This window comes from Pleurodeles waltl, chromosome 3_1, assembly GCF_031143425.1.
Source record: "Pleurodeles waltl isolate 20211129_DDA chromosome 3_1, aPleWal1.hap1.20221129, whole genome shotgun sequence".
Lineage (NCBI taxonomy): Eukaryota > Metazoa > Chordata > Amphibia > Caudata > Salamandridae > Pleurodeles > Pleurodeles waltl.
The window spans coordinates 1,691,979,798-1,692,000,041 of record NC_090440.1 but is presented as its reverse complement, the minus strand read 5'-3'; the positions used below and the strand labels follow the sequence as shown (position 1 = coordinate 1,692,000,041).

The 20,244-nt window shown below is 47.6% G+C and overlaps 1 protein-coding gene across 1 annotated transcript in view; it reads right to left on the bottom strand.

Annotated features, from left to right (window-relative positions):
* Positions 1-20,244, bottom strand: part of LOC138283614 (golgin subfamily A member 4-like) — a 129,098-nt gene that overhangs the window by 95,945 nt on the left and 12,909 nt on the right. The window contains exons 4-6 of the mRNA XM_069221551.1: positions 2,954-3,005; positions 1,364-1,540; positions 540-795 (exon numbers count right to left, since the gene is read on the bottom strand). Of these exons, the coding sequence (XP_069077652.1) occupies positions 540-795; positions 1,364-1,540; positions 2,954-3,005 (485 nt within the window). The remainder of the gene's footprint in view (positions 1-539; positions 796-1,363; positions 1,541-2,953; positions 3,006-20,244) is intronic.

The window sequence follows — 20,244 nt, the reverse complement described above, 5'->3', positions numbered from 1 at the left end:
CCTCGGTATGGGTCTGAGGAAAAGCAAGATGAAGTGCTTATCTCAGTTTCCACATCGGAATCAGAGGAGTGAGCACTTGTAAGTGGTGGTGATAAAGTGAGGCGGCAGATGCACCAGCGGTTGATAGTCCATAAAAAGCAGGGAAAAGAGAAATGATGGTGCTCAGAAGTTGCAGTGCTCTGCAAACAAAGGAAACACTGCCATAGTCAACCCATAAGTAAAAAGAAAGACTCAACAACTCAACCTGCAACACCACATGACAAGGGTCAATGGATCCCTTGAGCAGGGATAATAGACAATTACTGAGGTCGTAAGGTACAGTGGGCAGAGAAAGATGTAACTTCCTGTGCAGATGGATTTTCCGAGATCCAGTCATGGCACTTCCAGTGACAATGGGGAAAATGTGTTCATTAAAGGCTCATTGTTATTCCCTCTTCCAGTGAAACTAGGTATGCTTCCATTGTATTTTTCTTTACAGTTCCATAAAGGCACATCACAAACTTAGTTCAAATAAAACTAAACAGTTTTACAAAGTTTACCCATTTCTTGTTGATGCTTTACGTTGAGCTCATCGATTTCTTTGCCCTGCTGCTCCCTAATGCGCTCCATGTCAAACTTGTGCCTGCTCTGCAGAAGGGCAACTTCCTGAGCACGCTTGCCATTCAACATTTCACGAAGCTCCACTAGCGCTGTTTCACGTTCCTTCTGCAGGTTGGATTGGCTCAGCTCCAGATGTGCTGTATGCATATTGGTCAGACTCAGGCGTAGAGCCTCCATCTCCAAATGATGCAACGTCTGGCAAAGGGAAGAAAACTAGTAAGTAGAAGCAAAATACTTCAAAATCTTCACAAAAAAACAAGCAGGAGTCGATCAACACATCTCTGCCTTAATTCGCCCAATGAAAGCTCAAGTGTGTGGCAATCTCTGCTAGAGCTCATGCACGCTTAGAGCAACATGTAAAGCCCACTTCATAGAGTGAATATAGGCTTCCATTATTACCCAGAGATATTTGCTTAAGTGCAGGTTGCCTGAGGCAGGGGTTGTCAATCTGAGCTAAATAAAAATCAGTCTAAGCTTGCTTAGAGGTGCAGCGGTGTGCTCTAAATAACTGACTGAGCTCACTTGTTCCTTTAAGTGCCTGTGTCAAACTGGTCTGCGTACAGCAGAATGTGCTACACCTCAGCCAGTGTTTAACATTCACTTCAGCAATACTTTCTGAACTGTGCCGGAGCAAACACAACTGCAGTGTGGTGAACTTAAACAGCTGCTCAAGCTCATTCATACAAACATGCAGCAGGGATGAGCTCTACAGCAGTCCACTTCTTTGTGTATTGTAGTCTGTGCTTAACCCACTTGCACTCACCTGTGCCTGCAGCAGAGCATGCTGCATCTCTGTCTGGTGCATTTCTTCTACTAGCTTCAGAAGTTCATCGAAGAGGTGCTGCTGTTCTTTGGAGAGAGCTCCACGAACATCATCCATCAGTTGCTTGTGTCTTACCACAACAAGCCTTGTTTCTCCATCACACACTTGCTCATGCACCTGAAAAAGATGACAAAGAAGGCTAAGCTTACTCTATGGTAAGGCAACCCCTGCCTGTTGGCTATGAGCTTGAGCTCAGCTTACGGAAAATAAAGCAAAGTATCGAAGAGACCGCATTCATTCTCAGCAACTCCACTACTAGAATGGTGTGGCTAGTCCAATACAATGACCCAAAATGTATTGTCAGTTAAAGTGTTTGCTTAGTAAACAAGAAGCATGCAATTAGCAAAAAAAAAAAAAATTTGGGAGGTGGAATGTAATCAATTATCTTCTAGAAAGAAATTAAGGAACAAGTTACTTACCGTCGGTAACACTCTTTCTGGTGGATACACTAGCTACCTGTGGATTCCTCACCTTATGAATTCTCCCATTGCCCCAGCATTCGACGGAAATGTTTTCTTCCCAGCTCTCTACATCGACGAGGACGTCACTATTGCCCGACTCCCACATGACTCCGTTTGACATCATCGTGGCAATAAGAGGTCCTCGTCGGCATACGGACGTCAGTTTTCACCATTTTTTACGTGCCTTTGAGGCGAACAGGTGATTACCGACATCACATACTCAACATAAATACATCAATCAAATACATAATATTTATTCAAATATATACACACATATATATATATATATATATATATATATTTTTTTTCACCCAAAGCAAAACTTGGTATGACCAGACAGGGAGCAGGTGGGACCGTGAGGAATCCACAGGTAACTAGTGTATCCACCAGAAAAAGCATTACCCAAGGTAAGTAACTTGTTCTTCTGATGGATACAACTACCTGGATTCCTCACCTTATGACTAGAGTCCCAAAGCAGTGCCGCACTCTGAGGTGGGTGCCTGAGTGGTCACACCAAGAAATCCTGCAGCACCGACCGTGCAAATTGGCCATCCCTCCTAACCTCCGCGTCCAAGCAATCATGCTTAGCGAAAGTGTGGAGGGAAGCCCAAGTTGCGGCCTTACAAATGTCAGCCACTGGAACACCCCTAGCCAGTGCTGAAGTGGCAGACTTAGCCCTGGTGGAATGGGCTCTGATTCCAAAAGGAGGATCCTTCTTTGCCAAAGAATAACATTTTAATGCAAAGAATGACCCACCTGGACAGCGTTCTCTTATGAACGACCTTGCCTTTCCTCTTCCCCACATAGCCAATGAAGAGTTGATCGTCCACTCAAAATTCTCTGATCCTTTCAATATAAAAGCTTAAAGCCCTCCTTAGGTCAAGCCAATGTAGTCTCCCCTCCTCTTTAGATGGATGGGGAGGAGGGCAAAAGGACGAGAGTGTGATGGATTGCCCCATATTAAAGGGAGTAACTATCTTTGGTAGGAAAGCCTCCCTGGTTCTCAGCACCACTTTGCATGAAAAGATGTGAAAGGGGGTTTTACACTAAGAGCCTGAAGCTCACTCACACGCCTAGCAGACGTGATGGCTGTGAGGAACACGGTCTTTAAAACCAAAAACCTTAACGGGCAAGAATGCAGAGGTTCAAAATCAGAAAAGTGAAAACCAAATTCAAATCCCACTGAGGCATAACAAAAAGGAGTGGGAGGAAACCTATTAGTTAGTCCTTTTAAAAACTTTACAACTATAGGAGACTTAAACAAGGAAGGTTGGTCAGTAAGACACAGAAAGGCAGACAGTGCCGATAAATAGCCCTCGACAGTCGCAACTGCACAACCCTTCTGCGCCAAAGACAATGCAAACAATAAGACATCCGACAAATGGACTTGTAAGGGATCAATTTGCTTCTCTCCACACCAATCAACAAATTTTGCCCATGTGCCAGCATAGATAGACTTGGTGGAATGTCGCCTGGCCAATAAAATAACATCCACCAACTTCTGGTGGGAGAGAAAAGGAACTCAGATTGCCCCGTTGAATCTCCAGGCATGAAGGTACAGGCTCTGAAGGTGGGGGTGTAGAACCTGCCCCTGTGACTGCAAGAAGAGGTCTGCCCTGTGAGGGAGATGGAGCGGAGGGCACAGTGAAAGCTGGAGAAGATCTGTGTACCACACCCTTCTCAACCAATCTGGAGCTATTGAAACGACTTTGGCCTGGTCTTGGCAAATCTTCCTCAGAACCCGAGGAATCAAGGGTTTTGGGGGTGGTGTGTGGGGGTTGGGGGGCAGGGGGGGCATAATGCGTAAAGCAAGTGGCTGTTTCAGGTCTTCAGAAACGCGTCCCCCAACGCTCCTTGCACCGAATACTGGAGGCTGCAGAACGACGGGCAGTGTGTGTTCTCCCGAGTGGCAAACAGGTCTACCTGAGGAAACCCCCACATCTGGAAGATGTAACAGATAGGTCTGGATGGAGCCATCACTTGTGATCTGCAGAGAAACGCAGACAGACTGTCCGCACGCACGTTCAGGACTCCGGCCAGATGGTTTGCTTCCATGCAAATCCAATGGTCCGGAGCCCATGACCAGAGCCGCAGAGCCTCTCTGCAGAGAAGGTACGATCCTACTCCTTGCTTGCTTATATACTACATCGCGGTAGTGTTGTCGGTCAGGACCTGGACCGACTGACCGCGAAAGGAAGAGAGGAAGGCCTTGAGAGCCAGACATATCGCCCGCAATTCCAACAGATTGATATGAAACATCTGTTCCATTGGAGACCAACGACCTTTGAGCTCCAGGTCCCCCAGATGAGCTCCCCACCCCAGAGTGGAGGCATCCGTTATAACCGTGGCCACTGGATGCGGTAGTGAAAAACGTCCTTCCTTGGGAAAGGTTGCCGTCTACAGCCCACCATTGCAGGACTGCTGCAGTGTCTCTGGAGATAGTTATCGAATCCTCGAGATCCCCTTTGTTCTAAAACGACTGCCTGCAGAAGCACCACTGAAGAGCCCTCATAGGCCAGCGTGCATGAGTGACCAACAGAATGCAAGAAGCGAACAGACCAAGCAGACGTAGGACCTTGAGGACTGGGACAACCGCTCCATTTTGAAACATTGGAATCAACGCCTGAATGTCCTGAATCAGCTGAGGTGGAGGAAAGGCCCGATCCAACATTGCGTCCAGTACTGCCCCTATGAACAGGAGGCGCTGAGAGGGCTCCAGGTGAGATTTGGGCACATTTAATCGAAAAGCCCAGATCAAAAACAACAACTGGGCGGTCATCCGCAGGTGATGCAACACGAGCTCTTGAGACGTGGCTTTGACCAACCAATCGTCCAGGTAAGGGAATACCGCTATTTCCTTCCTCCTGGGCCTTGCTGCAACCACCGCCTTCACCTTTGTGAAGACTCAACGTGTGAAAGTAAGACCAATATTTAATTTCTCCTGTTTGAGAAACCAATTCAAAATCCTCAGGTCCAGGATAGGCCTCAAACGACCATCCTTTTTGGGAATCAGGAAATATCTTGAACAACAACCTTGACACCTTTCCTGCTCTGGAACCAACTCCACTGCACCTTTTGATAAAAGGACTAGAACTTCCTGCTGTAACAGGAGATTATGTTCTTTGCAAAAGGATGGGTGGGGAGGGATGGGAGGGGGAACTCCCGAAATGGAAGGGCATAACCTTACCCCACAATATTAAGGACCCAGGAGTCCGATGTGATTAACTCCCACCCACGGAGAAAATGAAATAACCTTCCCCCTACAGGAGAAACATGAGACGTAATGGGCGGGGAACTAAGGCTGCTTTCCTTGCTGCACCCCCCACCCCCAGAGGAAGAGGAAGAGGCAGGGTGCTGCTGGGTGGCCACTCTTGTTCTAACTCTACCCCGCCCTCTATAGGATAAATGAGGCAGACTTGAAGGTTGCCAGCCTGCTGGTTGGGATCTCCCACGAAAGGAAGCTTCTCGCCCGAACCCCCTAAACCTCCTAAAGGATCTGAATGGGGTGGCAGTGGAAGCCTGCAGGCCCAAGGACTTGGCAGTAGCCCTACTCTCCTTAAAGCGCTCTAATGCAGAGTCAGCTTTAGCCCCAAACAATTTGTCCCCATCAAAGGGCAGGTCCAAGAGGGTCGGCTGGACATCCGTCGAGAACCCATAAGACCTCAACCACGCATGTCTTCTGGTGACAATGGAAGTGCCCATCACTCTGGCCACAGAGTCTGTAGTGTCCAGTTCCGACTGTATAACCTGCATAGCTGCAGCCTGAGCATCCGACAGGAGTCCCTGCATCTCCAAAGGCAGATCCGGTAGCACAGCCTTAGCCGTGTCCATCAGAGCATGTATCTATCTGCCCAAAACACAAGTCGCATTGGCAGATTTGAGGGCCATGCTACATGAAGAAAAGGTCTTTTTGGCAGACTGCTTCGTCCTCTTTGATTCCCTGTCTGAAGGTGTGCCAGGGAAGGAACCAGGAGCTGAATGAGACGAGCATGAAGCCTGTACCACCAAACTCTCCGGAGTCAGATGTTTAGACAGGAAACCCGGGTCCCCCGGACCCACTCTATATCTCCTTGCAACCAAATTGCTAACTGCAGACAAAGCCACTGGTTTCTTCCAAACTTCCAAAATAGGCTCCTTAAGAGCATCATTAAAAGGCAGAAGTGGCTCCGCAGCAGCTGAAGTAGGATGGAGTACCTCAGTTAAGATATTAGCTTTAACCTCTGGAGATGGTAGTGAGAGGTCCAGAAAATCTGGCACCTTCCTTACCACAGAATGAAAAGAGGCTGCCTCCTCTAAACTCCCCAGGGGAGGCTAGATCCCACTCAGGGGAAGTATCTAGTCCACTTGCCGAGTCCAAACTTTGATAGTCCCCCAGGGGCTCAGCAATTTCTCCTTCCTCCAGGAGTTGCCTCCGATACTCTTGCTCCTCTAAAAGTCTGAAAGCCTTTCTCCTTGACCTTAACCTGGCCTCTATTCTCGGCGTCGACATGGAATCCACCAAAGTTGAAGATCTTGGCTGACGTGGACCAGGTGACATACCTACAACTCCATCCGACGCCGGAACTGAAGCCATCGGCGCCGAAGACCCACGGGCCCGCTTCACCGGTGTAGAATGAGTATGGGGGCGACGTCATCGGCACCATTGGTCTCGCAGGTGATGTCACTGGTGTCAAAGGTCTTCCAGGCAACACCAACAGTATCGGCACCGGACCAACACCACCGCAGGGCAAAAGGGCTTAAACGGCACCGGTCTATATGGAGCCGGAGCACCTATTGAAAAGGCCAAAGGACTGTGGGACCAGCCGGTGCACCACCAGGGACAAAGAATTGAAGATGTTAAACATGGCATTTAAAAATGTTGCTGGGTCCGCACCCGGAGCCTGGAAGGCTGGATACCCCTGCTCCTCCTGTGGCGCTGGTGCCGGATCAGATTGCACTCCCGGCGAAAAGCGAGGACTCTCCTGAGGCTCAACCACCTCGAAGACTGAAGGCGCCGGAGAAGCTTGAGGACTCCGAGGTGATGGAGTCGCCGTTGAACTAACTTCCCACGTCACAAGACGCTGACTTGGAGACCTCTATCGAGACTGACCTCTATCCGAACGATGCCGGGAATCATGCAGACGCCATTTCTTGTGCGAACTCGAGGATTTTCCAGAAGACCTGCGATGACTCCTATGCTCTCCTTCTTCGCCTTGGCCAAAAAGAGTTTGGCCTCCCATTCCTTGAGCGCCTTTGGGTTCATCCTCTGGCATGAACCACACTCCTCCACATCATGCCCAGAGTCATGCACCACAGGCAGTCATTGTGCGGGTCCGACACCGACATGCACACCCCACACTCCCGACAAGGCTTGAATCCGGATTTTTGAGGAGGAGACATTGTAACCTACAATTAACACCTTTGGTAACATTAACTCCCAAGAGCTAGGAAAAAACAGTTATGCTTCGAAGGCACGGAAAAAATGGAACTGGCGTCAGTACGCCGATGAGGACTTCTTACTGCCACGATGACGTCAGATGGAGTCGCATGGGAGTCGGGCATTATGACATCCTCATCGACGTAGAGTGCTGGGAAGAAAACATTTCTGTCAAATGCTGGTGCATTGGGAGAATTCATAAGGTGAGTAATCCACAGGTACTAGTATCCATCAGAAACAGCAACACAGAGCATATACAAAATCAATCACAAATCTTCTCAGTTTCAAATGTGTCAGTTAAAATAAGCTGGTGTATAATGGTCATCTACTAAACACTAAGTATATTTTTGAGGAAGACAGAATGGCCATGGGATGAGGAAAGGTAAATTTAGGTTTTCCATTTGGAGCACATACAAACTATAGGTAAATGGTTCAAGGTCAAAATGAACAAAAAATAAATAGTTAAAGAACGAACCAGCATTTTACACAAATTTACCTTTTTCTCCCATCCATGACCATTCAAACTATCACTTGAAATGCTGGTCAAATCCTCTAAACTGTGCTCTACTGAGCAATTTACACTTTTTCTAATTAAAAAAACTGCAACTTCTCCCTTTCCTCAATTCAAAAACTCACTGCTCAGATATCTAGCTGCTGCTCAAAGGATAGATTAGAAGAGGGCAACTGAGTGATTGTCTCGATCATGGTTTTCTTATGGAGTCTTTGCTCAAGGGAAGCGTTCATCAACCATACCATTCTTTACTGGGGCCAAGGCTAAGCACAGTCTGGTGCCCTGAAATGAGCTATTGGAGAGTCACAACCACCATTATTTAAAGTCAACCATACCCATGGTGGAAAATGAAAATGTCACTTACCCAGTGTACATCTGTTCGTGGCATCAGTCGCAGTAGATTCGCATGTTCTGCAATAGCTCGCCATCTGGTGTTGGGCCGGAGTGTTACAAGTTGTTTTTCTTCGAAGAAGTCTTTCGAGTCACGGGACCGAGTGACTCCTCCTTTTGTCTCCATTGCGCATGGGCGTCGACTCCATCCTCGATTGTTTTTCCCCGCAGAGGGTGAGGTATGAGTTGAATTGTAGTAATAGTGCCCATGCAATGGAGTGACTAAGTATGCACTTATTTAAGGTTGAGATGATACATATATAAATAATTGAAGGTAACTTCCAAACTGCTACAGGCTCCCGGGGAGGCGGGTGGGCACATGCGAATCTACTGCGACTGATGCCACGAACAGATGTACACTGGGTAAGTGACATTTTCAGTTCGATGGCATCTGTCGCTGTAGATACGCATGTTCTGCAATAGACTAGTAAGCAGTTATTTCCCCAAAAGCGGTGGATCAGCCTGTAGGAGTGGAAGTAGTCTGAAATAATGTCCTTAATACAGCTTGACCTACTGTGGCTTGTTGTGCGGATAACACGTCTACACAGTAGTGCTTGGTGAATGTGTGAGGCGTAGACCATGTGGCTGCCTTACATATTTCTTGCATTGGGATGTTTCCTAGAAAGGCCATGGTAGCACCTTTCTTTCTGGTTGAGTGTGCCCTTGGTGTAATGGGCAGCTGTCGTTTAGCTTTAAGGTAGCAGATTTGGATGCATTTAACTATCCATCTGGCTATACCTTGTTTTGAAATTGGGTTTCCTGCATGAGGTTTTTGAAATGCAATAAAGAGTTGTTTAGTCTTTCTGATGTTCTTTGTTCTGTCAATGTAATACATTAATGCTCTTTTGACATCTAATGTATGTAGTGCCCTTTCAGCTACGGTATCTGGCTGTGGAAAGAACACCGGAAGTTCCACTGTTTGATTTAGATGGAACGGTGAAATAACCTTTGGCAAAAATTTAGGATTGGTCCTTAGGACGACTTTATTTTTGTGTAGTTGTATAAAAGGTTCCTGTATAGTAAACGCCTGAATCTCGCTTACTCTTCTCAGGGAAGTAATGGCGATGAGAAATGCCACCTTCCAGGTTAGGAACTGTATGTCGCAGGAGTGCATGGGTTCAAAAGGTGGACCCATAAGTCTAGTTAGGACAACATTTAGGTTCCATGAAGGAACAGGTAGTGTTCTTGGTGGTATAATTCTCCTAAGGCCCTCCATGAATGCTTTAATGACTGGTATTTTATATAGGGAAGTTGAATAGGTAGTCTGCAGGTATGCAGATATTGCTGCAAGGTGAATCTTAATGGAAGAGAAAGCTAGGTTAGATTTTTGTAAGTGAAGCAAGTAACCCACTACATGTTCTGGAGTTGTGTGTAATGGTTGTATTTGATTAATATGGCAGTAGCAAACAAACCTCTTCCATTTACTTGCATAGCAGTGCCTGGTGGATGGCCTTCTTGCTTGTTTTATGACTTCCATACATTCTTGGGTAAGTTGTAAGTGCCCGAATTCTAGGATTTCAGGAGCCAGATTGCTAGATTCAGCGATGCTGGATCTGGGTGTCTGATCTTTTGGTTGTGCTGTGTCAACAGATCTGGCCTGTTGGGCAATTTGATGCAGGGTACCACTGATAGGTCTAGCAGCGTTGTGTACCAGGGTTGCCTTGCCCAAGTTGGTGCTATCAATATGAGTTTGAGTTTGCTTTGACTGAGTTTGTTTACCAGGTAAGGAAGGAGAGGGAGAGGAGGAAAAGCGTAAGCAAATATCCCTGACCAGTTCATCCATAGGGCATTGCCTTGGGATTGTTTGTGTGGGTATCTGGATGCGAAGTTTTGGCATTTTGCGTTCTCCCTTGTCGCAAACAAGTCTATCTGAGGTGTTCCCCAGAGTTTGAAATAAGTGTTCAGTATTTGGGGGTGAATTTCCCATTCGTGGACCTGTTGGTGATCTCGAGAGAGATTGTCTGCGAGTTGATTTTGTATCCCTGGTATAAACTGTGCAATTAGGCGAATTTGGTTGTGAATTGCCCAATGCCAAATTTTTTGTGCTAACATGCTTAACTGCGTGGAGTGCGTCCCTCCCTGCTTGTTTAGATAATACATTGTTGTCATGTTGTCTGTTTTGACGAGAATGTATTTGTGAACTATTATTGGTTGGAAAGCTTTTAGTGCTTGAAAAACTGCAAGAAGTTCTAGGTGATTGATATGCAGTTTTGTTTGATGTACGTTCCATTGTCCTTGTATGCTGTGTTGATCGAGGTGTGCTCCCCACCCTGTCATGGAAGCATCTGTTGTCATTACGTATTGTGGCACTGGGTCTTGGAAAGGCCGCCCCTTGTTTAAATTTATGTTGTTCCACCACAGAAGCGAGAGGTAAGTTTGGCGGTCTATTAACACCAGATCTAGAAGGTGACCCTGTGCTTGAGACCACTGTGATGCTAGGCATTGTTGTAAGGGCCTCATGTGCAGTCTTGCGTTTGGGACAATGGCTATGCATGATGACATCATGCCTAGGAGTTGTAATACCATCTTTGCTTGTATCTTTTGTGTTGGATACATGCGTTGTATGATGGTGTTGAAATTTTGAATTCTTTGTGGACTTGGAGTGGCTACTCCTTTTGATGTGTCTATTATGGCTCCCAGGTATTGTTGTACCTTGCGTGGCCGAATCTTGGATTTTGTGAAATTGACGGTGAACCCTAGTTTGAAGAGGGTTTGTATGATATGATTTGTGTGATTTGAGCACTCTATTAACGAATGGGCCTTGATTAGCCAGTCGTCTAGATATGGGAACACATGTATTTGCTGCCTTCTGATGTGTGCAGCGACTACCGCTAGACATTTGGTAAAGACTCTTGGTGCGGTTGTTAATCCGAAAGGCAGTACCTTGAATTGGTAATGTATTCCTTTGAATACAAACCTTAGGTATTTCCTGTGCGATGGGTGAATTGGTATATGGAAATAAGCATCCTTGAGGTCTAAAGTTGCCATGTAGTCGTGCAGCTTTAGCAATGGCAATACTTCTTGTAGTGTGACCATGTGGAAGTGGTCTGATTTGATGAAAGTGTTGACTACTCTGAGGTCTAGGATTGGTCTCAGTGTTTTGTCCTTCTTTGGTATCAGAAAGTACAGTGAGTAAACTCCTGTGTTTATTTGTGTGTTTGGCACTAATTCGATTGCATTCTTTTGCAATAGTGCCTGCACTTCTATCTCTAGGAGATTGGAATGGTGTGTTGTTAAATTTTGTGCTTTTGGTGGTATGTTTGGAGGGAACTGTAGAAATTCTATGCAGTAACCATGTTGGATAATTGCTAGAACCCAAGTGTCTGTAGTGATTTTCTCCCATGCTCTGTAATAATGACCTATTCGTCCCCCCACTGGTGTTGTGTGGAGGGGGTGAGTGACATGTGAGTCACTGTTTAGTAGTAGGGGTTTTGGGGCTTTGGAATCTTCCTCTATTTCTAGGGAATTGCCCTCCTCTATATTGTCCCCGAAAACCTCCTCTATACTGTCCTTGGTAACTGGACGGTGTGGCTTGTGAGGTGCTGGCTTGTGTGCTTTGACCCCGAAACCCCCCTCGAAAGGGCGTTTTACGGAATGAGCTGTAATTCCCTCTGCTCTGCGGGGAGTAGAGTGCGCCCATGGCTTTGGCAGTGTCCGTATCTTTTTTGAGTTTCTCAATCGCTGTGTCCACTTCTGGACCGAACAGTTCTTTTTCATTAAAAGGCATATTGAGAACTGCTTGTTGAATCTCTGGTTTAAATCCAGACGTTCGGAGCCATGCATGCCTTCTGATAGTTACAGATGTATTAATTGTCCGTGCAGCTGTATCTGCAGCGTCCATGGAGGAGCGGATCTGGTTGTTGGAGATGGCCTGTCCCTCCTCAACCACTTGTTTTGCCCTATTTTGGAAGTCTTTGGGCAGATGTTCAATGAGATGTTGCATCTCGTCCCAGTGGGCTCTGTCATAGCGCGCAAGTAGTGCCTGGGAGTTCGCGATGCGCCACTGGTTTGCAGCTTGTGCTGCGACTCTTTTACCAGCTGCATCAAACTTGCGGCTTTCTTTATCTGGGGGTGGTGCATCTCCAGATGTGTGAGAGTTGGCCCTTTTCCTAGCTGCTCCTACAACAACAGAGTCTGGTGGCAGCTGTGTTGTGATGAAAGCCGGGTCTGTAGGAGGCGGCTTATACTTTTTTTCCACCCTTGGTGTGATTGCCCTACTTTTGACCGGGTCCTTAAATATGTCTTTTGCGTGCCGGAGCATACCAGGGAGCATAGGCAGGCTTTGGTAGGAGCTGTGGGTGGAGGAGAGTGTGTTGAACAGGAAATCATCCTCGACATGTTCTGAGTGGAGGCTTACGTTGTGAAATTGTGCTGCTCTAGCCACCACCTGAGAGTACGCGGTGCTGTCTTCTGGTGGAGATGGTTTTGTAGGGTATGCCTCTGGGCTGTTATCTGACACTGGGGCGTCGTATAGGTCCCATGCGTCCTGGTCTTGGTCACCCTGGCTCATGGTGGTGTGAGCTGGGGAGTGTGATGGCGTTTGTGCTGGTGAAACGTTAATCACGGGCGGAGGAGAGGGTGGTGGTGTAACTCTTTTCACCACTTTTGGTTGTGGTACTTGTTCCGCCTGGAACTCCAACCTTCTCTTTCTCCTAATGGGGGGAAGGGTGCTTATTTTTCCTGTCCCCTGCTGAATGAAGATACGCTTTTGCGTATGGTCCGCATCAGTTGCTTGTAGCTCTTCCTCAAACCTATGCTTCTGCATTTGGGAGGTTAGCGAGTGCTCTTCTGTATAAGAGCCTGAAGCTGGGTCGCTTGCAGTTTGTTTCGGCGTCGAAACTGTGTGTGCGTGTTTTTTCGGCTCCGAGGTGACTTTTTTCCTTTTCGGTGCCGAAACCTCTCGGCGTCGATCTGTTTCGGTGCCGCTGTCTCGGCGTCGAGCCGTGTCCACACCGGCATCTCGGTGTCGAGGCTTGTCTCCAGCACTTTCTCGGTCCCGAGAAGGCTGCGTGCCGGTGTCTCGACCGGAGTCGGACGATCTCGGCACTGTTTGGGCCTTTTTCGGTGCCGACGGTCGGTCACCGATTTTATGGGTTGAGCCATGGCCTGGTGGCAGTGGCGTCCCCTGGGCCTTGTAAATGTTTCTTTGTGTGGTTTTCGACGTCTTACTCACGGTTTGTGTATCGTCGAATCCTTCGGAGTCTGAGTCTTGGATCGAGAAGGTACCTTCCTCTTCCTGTTCCTCGAACTCCCGTTGGGCTGTCGGTGCGGACGCCATTTGAAGTCTTCTGGCTCGACGGTCTCGGAGTGTTTTTCGGGACCGGAACGCACGACAGGCCTCGCAGGTGTCTTCGCTGTGCTCAGGTGACAGGCACAGGTTGCAGACCAAGTGTTGGTCTGTGTAGGGGTATTTATTGTGGCATTTGGGGCAGAAACGGAACGGGGTCCGTTCCATCGGCGTTCCTCAGCACGCGGTCGGGCCGACCAGGCCCCGACGGAGGATCGAAAAACTACCCCGAAGGGCACCGGAGCTCTTCGATCTTCGATGCGGTGTTGAATCTAAGTACGCCGATCCCGAACGCAACAATACTGACGAAAATCTTCCGAAATTAACTATTTTTTCCGTTCCGAAACTCGGAGCGACAGGAACACGTCCGAACCCGATGGCGGAAAAAAAACAATTGAGGATGGAGTCGACGCCCATGCGCAATGGAGACAAAAGGAGGAGTCACTCGGTCCCGTGACTCGAAAGACTTCTTCGAAGAAAAACAACTTGTAACACTCCGGCCCAACACCAGATGGCGAGCTATTGCAGAACATGCGTATCTACAGCGACAGATGCCATCGAACATTGCTTAACATTTGTTTTCACAAGAAGCTAGACCAGAGGTCTCCCTCCTTCACAACGAGATCGGTAAGGTCAGTGACATACCTCAGTGCAAAAGAAGACAGTTGTCAGAGAAGGACAGGCAATAAGGCAGCAAGGCCCACTCAGACAGGCCCAATGAGGGAGGCCACAGGGTGCTCACATGATGGCAAAGGAGAAGATTCCTGGAGTGAATGAGGGACACTCTGACCGGATGAGGGAGTTCTGCCTGAAAGTGGACTGGCGACTAGGTACTACCTGTGGGGGCATTGGTAACCCCGAATTCCCCCCCTGCCCCCCCCACCCCCAAACGAAGCCAGCTCAAGGTGAAGGGCCCTTGTACAATGAGCAGGCGGATAAGGGCAAGTAAGCTGCGTTTCACCAACGATAGAGGACTTAGGCCACACCTGCCACGTAGGTCACCCTTGGAGTACATGAGGAGTCTGTTTCCATATTAGGCCCGCAACAGCCACCAAAGTATTAGTTACCTCCATAGGCCACAAAGGCACCAAACAGGCCCCTTTAGATAAGGCATAAGGACCCAGGCAGAACTTGCTCAGCCCTGCACCCCTTCCCCTGGTGTTTAATAGAGGGGTGGGGGGGTGAGGTGGGGGAAGAGGCCTGAAGGAGTTGATGGTGCTGGGCAGAATATTACCTCTCTGGACACCTACCACTCACCTACTGAGGCCCACAGAGAGGCGACAGTGAACCATCCTCAGCACTGTAGCTACACATTGCTAAAACACAGGCCTCTGGAGGAGGGATGAAGAAACAGCACCCCCAAACAGGACCCTGCACCAGCAAAAGTCACATACTCTCACAAGGGCCCAGCGAGCCACTGAGACAGGATGATCAGAGAGAAAGAACAGTGGCCACCCTGTCATGGGAAATTAGACAAATATACTAGAGTTGTCACGACCCCTACAGAAGAAGCCAGGCCCCAGACTCTTCAATCAGGACCTGACAATGCTGCGGTATTGCAGGCAATACAGCCCTCCAACTGTCCCTGGAGGGTTGTAGGGGAAAGGTGAAGTCAGAGGTCACCCTCCTCTGATAAGACCTGAGAAATGTAGCAGGTAGGGTCACACCAGCGGGAACACAAGAACCCAAACAATTATAGTTGCAATAGAAGCTATCCATTCCTGAGGAACAGCGCAGGCCCAAGAGGAAAGGCTGCATCCCGCCTAAACCGAAAGGAAGCAGGGGACAGCACCAAACTCTGCAGAAGTGGCTACACACCTCTTCGGAGTCTGAAGGAGACCAACCTGTTACCACAAAATGCAGTAAAGTACTCATTAAAACACTGCCGCCCTCCAAGGAGATCCTTGATTCGGAGCAGGACTCCACACCAGACTCCCTGCCCCCGTCAGGCAGTGGCCATGGAGCACCTGGAGTTACTGCCCCTGGCAACGGGGGGCTCCACCACCGAACAATAATGCATCGGACTGTATAGTAACACTATGGATTACGGACTCAAAGGGAGCATCAATAGGCACAACGGAGAGGGCATTTCCTACGGAGAGGTACAAGCCAGTGGGGATGTCATAGTTGGACATCGCTCAACTCCGATCCCTGAGCCACCACACTCTTGGGCACGCTGTCCCATTTGGTTGAACAGAGTTACAAGTTGTGGTAATATTTTTTTGATGGGGGGCTGTGAGGAAGGGCACTTACAGGACTTGCTGATCCCTCTGTTGAGGAGTTGAAATGTTGGTGATATACATGCTCACAGTGGGAATTAGGGGGTGGGAGAAGTTGGAGGGGGTGGGGGGGCAGGCATCACACGGAAAGATAAAAACACAAATAGTGCGATGAGGAGCGCACATGCGGACCCCGAGACTATCGATCTATCCAGGACCCACACCCACCAACATGATGGGGAAAATGGTTGATTTAAAGCACCATCCTGGAATGCTAATGGCATTTGGTAGTAGGGTGAAATGGATACTGGTGGCAACATACATAAAGACACAAACCAGATGTAATCCTGCTCCAGGAAACCCACCTAGGGTGCTCATAATTCAACTTCCTGGGTACGGGTGGGGGGCATCCTCTACGCGAGCGCATGCCGGGTTCACCACTGGTACCTGACGAGTGGCAGTGCTGATAATGAAGTCTCTACTATTCGTCACTGAAAAAATCCAGAGACACCCTAAAAGTACATTCAGAACAGTTAAGTGTAGGTGGGGAAGGAGATCCTTTTAGAGTCAAACATCCCTCCACCTTATTGGGCGGGGAGGGGGGTCTTCACCAATGTGATACACCAAGAATTAAACCCTGTGGGGAGCCCCACTGAAAACCCTGTGGGAAACCGCCCTGGTGGGATTTGTGAAGTTTGTAGGGTTGACAGATCTCTTGCGATGCCATCACCCAGACACCAGACAATACTCGTATTTCTTTGGGGCACAAGGTCTTTTCCCACCTAGATTACATCCTAGCCTCGGCGGGCGAAGTGGGCGAGATAGAAGAGGCTGAGTACCTTCCCAGAAGGCTGTCAGATCACCCTCCCCTGTGGCTGGCGGTGGGGCTCAGACCCAAGCAAAGGGTTGTAGGGGGATAGGGTTTGTAGGAGACTGAACACATGCAAATAGAAGAATGACTAAAGACTCAGTCATGTCTTCCATTCACGCCTGGGAGGTCTACAAGACGGTGCGTACAGACAGGATCCAGACTATGATTGCCCACAAGAAGAAGAAGAAAAAAGAGAAATACAGGCACTGGAATCCCTAGAGCACCAGCTGATACAATTGAAAGGGAGACTAAAAATGAAAGATTATCCCTCTTCACTACACAGAACCATGATCTTGTGTAAAAGAGTACCAGGCTCTAGCAAACAAGGAAGATAAAGCTCAGGTGACACCAACACCTATATGAGGCAGGCCCGGGCAGGCAGGCTCTTAGCTTGGTTAAGAAACTGTGAGAGGGAAGAACGTTGGTTATACAAGATCCCCAGGGCTCATGGTGAGTGTTATATTATCGACTAGGGAACAGCCGGCCAGTTTGCAGGGTTCTACTGGGAACTCCATCTAGAACACCCATTGGCAGATGCCCCCCAAATAAGGACTTAACTAAAGGGAGTGCATATCCCACACCTCTCCCCAGGAGACCGGGACTCCCTGGAAAGAGTTTGAACTGTTGGGGGGCAGACTGAAGAGAGAACTCCCAATCTGAACAGAATCCCATTGGAGCTTCTTTAAAAAAAAAAAAAAAAAATGTTTTAAAAGCAGACATTTTATGTCCCCATCTCCTCAACCTGTTCAATGAGACCAGCGAGCAAGCCACCCTCCTGTGGGACTTACAAAGGGCTACGCTAGTGGTGATCCCAAAGGCCGGGAAACCACCCTCAGACTGTAGCTCTTATCACCCAGTTTCCCTTCTTAACATCAAGACTAAGATATTATTAACTATGGTGGCGACAAGACTGATCTCAGTAATAAGCTCCCTGAATCAACAAGATCAATCAGTCTTCATGCTCAAGAAGTCAACAAGACTCAACTGCTGTCCTCGGATGCCTAAAAGGCATTTGATATGGTCCGCTGGCCATTCATGACAAACGCTGGAGAGATTTGGGCTTGGACCAAAATCTTTGGCATGGATAATCTTACTATATAGGAACCCAGAAGCAAGAGTCCACTTAAACAGTGTCACATCTGCAGAGCTCCCAATAGAGAGGGGACAGACAGGGTTGTCCCATCTCACCACTGCTGCTTGCCCTCACGCTAGAACTTTTGGCGTGCACTGTACGTTCCTACCAAGGGATATCGGGTTTCCAGATAGATCAGGGGCAGGAGGGAAGATGAAAGAATTTAGCTATAGGAGGATGATGTTCTCCTCTTATATCACCAGACGAAGAGAGGAGCTTTCCCAGATCTTGAGAACCTTTGAAGACTTGGGTGCCCATTACAGCTATAGGATCAATTGGTCCAAATCAAGCCTATCTGGCAGGAGGAAACCTGGGACTTCTGACCATACCGAGTTCCTTACAGGTAGAGGAGGAGGAATTCAAATATTTGGAGGTTTATGTGACACAGGACCAAGAGAGATCCCCCAAGTCGAAACTTGACAATGATATGAAGAGGTGGGGGAAGCTAACGCTGACGTTATGCGGCAGGATGGCGCTGTATAAGATAAGATGATCGCCCTACCTAAAATGTTATACATTCTCCAAAATGCTTATGTTAAGGTCCCAGTGGACAACTTCACTAAAATCGAGGGAAATAATGTACACAAGCTACTCTGGAATGAGAAACATCCTCAGGTATCCCTGCAGACTCGCCAACGAAACCCTCCCAGAAATAAGGGCCTACTACTGGGCAGCACACCTTATTACTTGTTAATGATTGAATGTATATGCCAGGAGATCATTCCACTTATTTGCTGGAGAGAAGCTGGTGAAAAACAAACCCATCTTCATTATCTCTATGGGGGTTTTGTGGTGTTAAAGGCCCCTATGTAATTGGTGATATAGGATAGAGGCATGGACTAGGGTGGAAAAAGAAATGGGTTGGCATGCTAAACTTGCACAAGAAACTCCTTTGTGGAAGGGCACCCGACTGAGGGAGATAGGGAAACTACAAGGCTTTGGGGCCTGGAACATAATTAGGATCTCCTGGCTGATTGAAGATGGGGGACTTAAGGTATTTAACACTCTGCAAACAGAATACCAAATGCCCTTGACACAACATTACAAATATCTACAACAGTCACATGCATGGCACGCAGAGAATCTAGACTTGACAGAACTTCCTGATTACGTCTCATTGGAAGGTAGGCTTCTGCTGGGTCAAGTGGAACAGAAAGCGATTTCATGGATGTACAGAACAATCACCAATAATATGCTTGACACGCTGGGAGGTCGGAGAGAGAAATGGGAACAGGAGTTGGGGGCCATGGATGATAGACTGGGAGAGACCCCTAATTCACCCGCGGGAAGTGGCAATTAGAATACGCCCATGACTAATAAAATCTAAGATCCTACACAGGTTGTATGTCTAGGATGCAGGACACATAGGGGGACATATTTACACACGCTTTGGGAATATCCCCATATCCTGTTCTTTTTGTCCAAAATCTTTAGGTAACTAGGGAAGATATTAGGGGTGGAGATTCCAGCAAACCCCAAATATGTGCTTTTGGGAATCCCTACAGAGATGGATATCCCGCAGCCCAGGCTCCTCTTTAGGAACCTGGGGTTGGCGGTAGCCAAGAGGGACGTGGCAAGGCACTAGGGAGCACCAGAGATGCCCCAAATAAGGGAGTGGAGGTCAGGAATGGACCTATACGTGATGGCGGAAAAAAATAACATACAAAGCCAGGGGGAGCCGTAGGAAGTTCTTAAAGATTTGGGGGACCAAGGAGAGAGTATTAAGATATCACAGAGGGAGAGGGACAAGGGGGGTGGGCCGAAATTCTTCAAAAGGTTTGTGAGAATGCCACGGAAGTAGCCCCAAGGAAAGGGCCCAATAGTAGGTGACAAACTCCGTCCCTACCACAACTTGCTTCCCAGTTCCGCTAAGATCTGAAGAAGCAATAGCTAATCATCCTGCGGTTAATGTTATTGTCTGGCGCACAAGGGCTTGTTATGTCTGGAAAACTTCATAATACCAATAGAAATATTTATTAAAAAAAAAAAATAATACATTTATTTTCACACAACAATATCAGGCATAACCTCACTTACAGGGAGTGCAGAATTATTAGGCAAGTTGTATTTTTGAGGATTAATTTTATTATTGAACAACAACCATGTTCTCAATGAACCCAAAAAACTCATTAATATCAAAACTGAATATTTTTGGAAGTAGTTTTTAGTTTGTTTTTAGTTTTAGCTATGTTCGGGGGATATCTGTGTGTGCAGGTGACTATCACTGTGCATAATTATTAGGCAACTTAACAAAAAAAAATATATACCCATTTCAATTATTTATCATTACCAGTGAAACCAATATAACATCTCAACATTCACAAATATACATTTCTGACATTCAAAAACAAAACAAAAACAAATCAGTCACCAATATAGCCACCTTTCTTTGCAAGGACACTCAAAAGCCTGCCATCCATGGATTCTGTCAGTGTTTTGATCTGTTCACCATCAACATTGCGTGCAGCAGCAACCACAGCCTCCCAGACACTGTTCAGAGAGGTGTACTGTTTTCCCTCCTTGTAAATCTCACA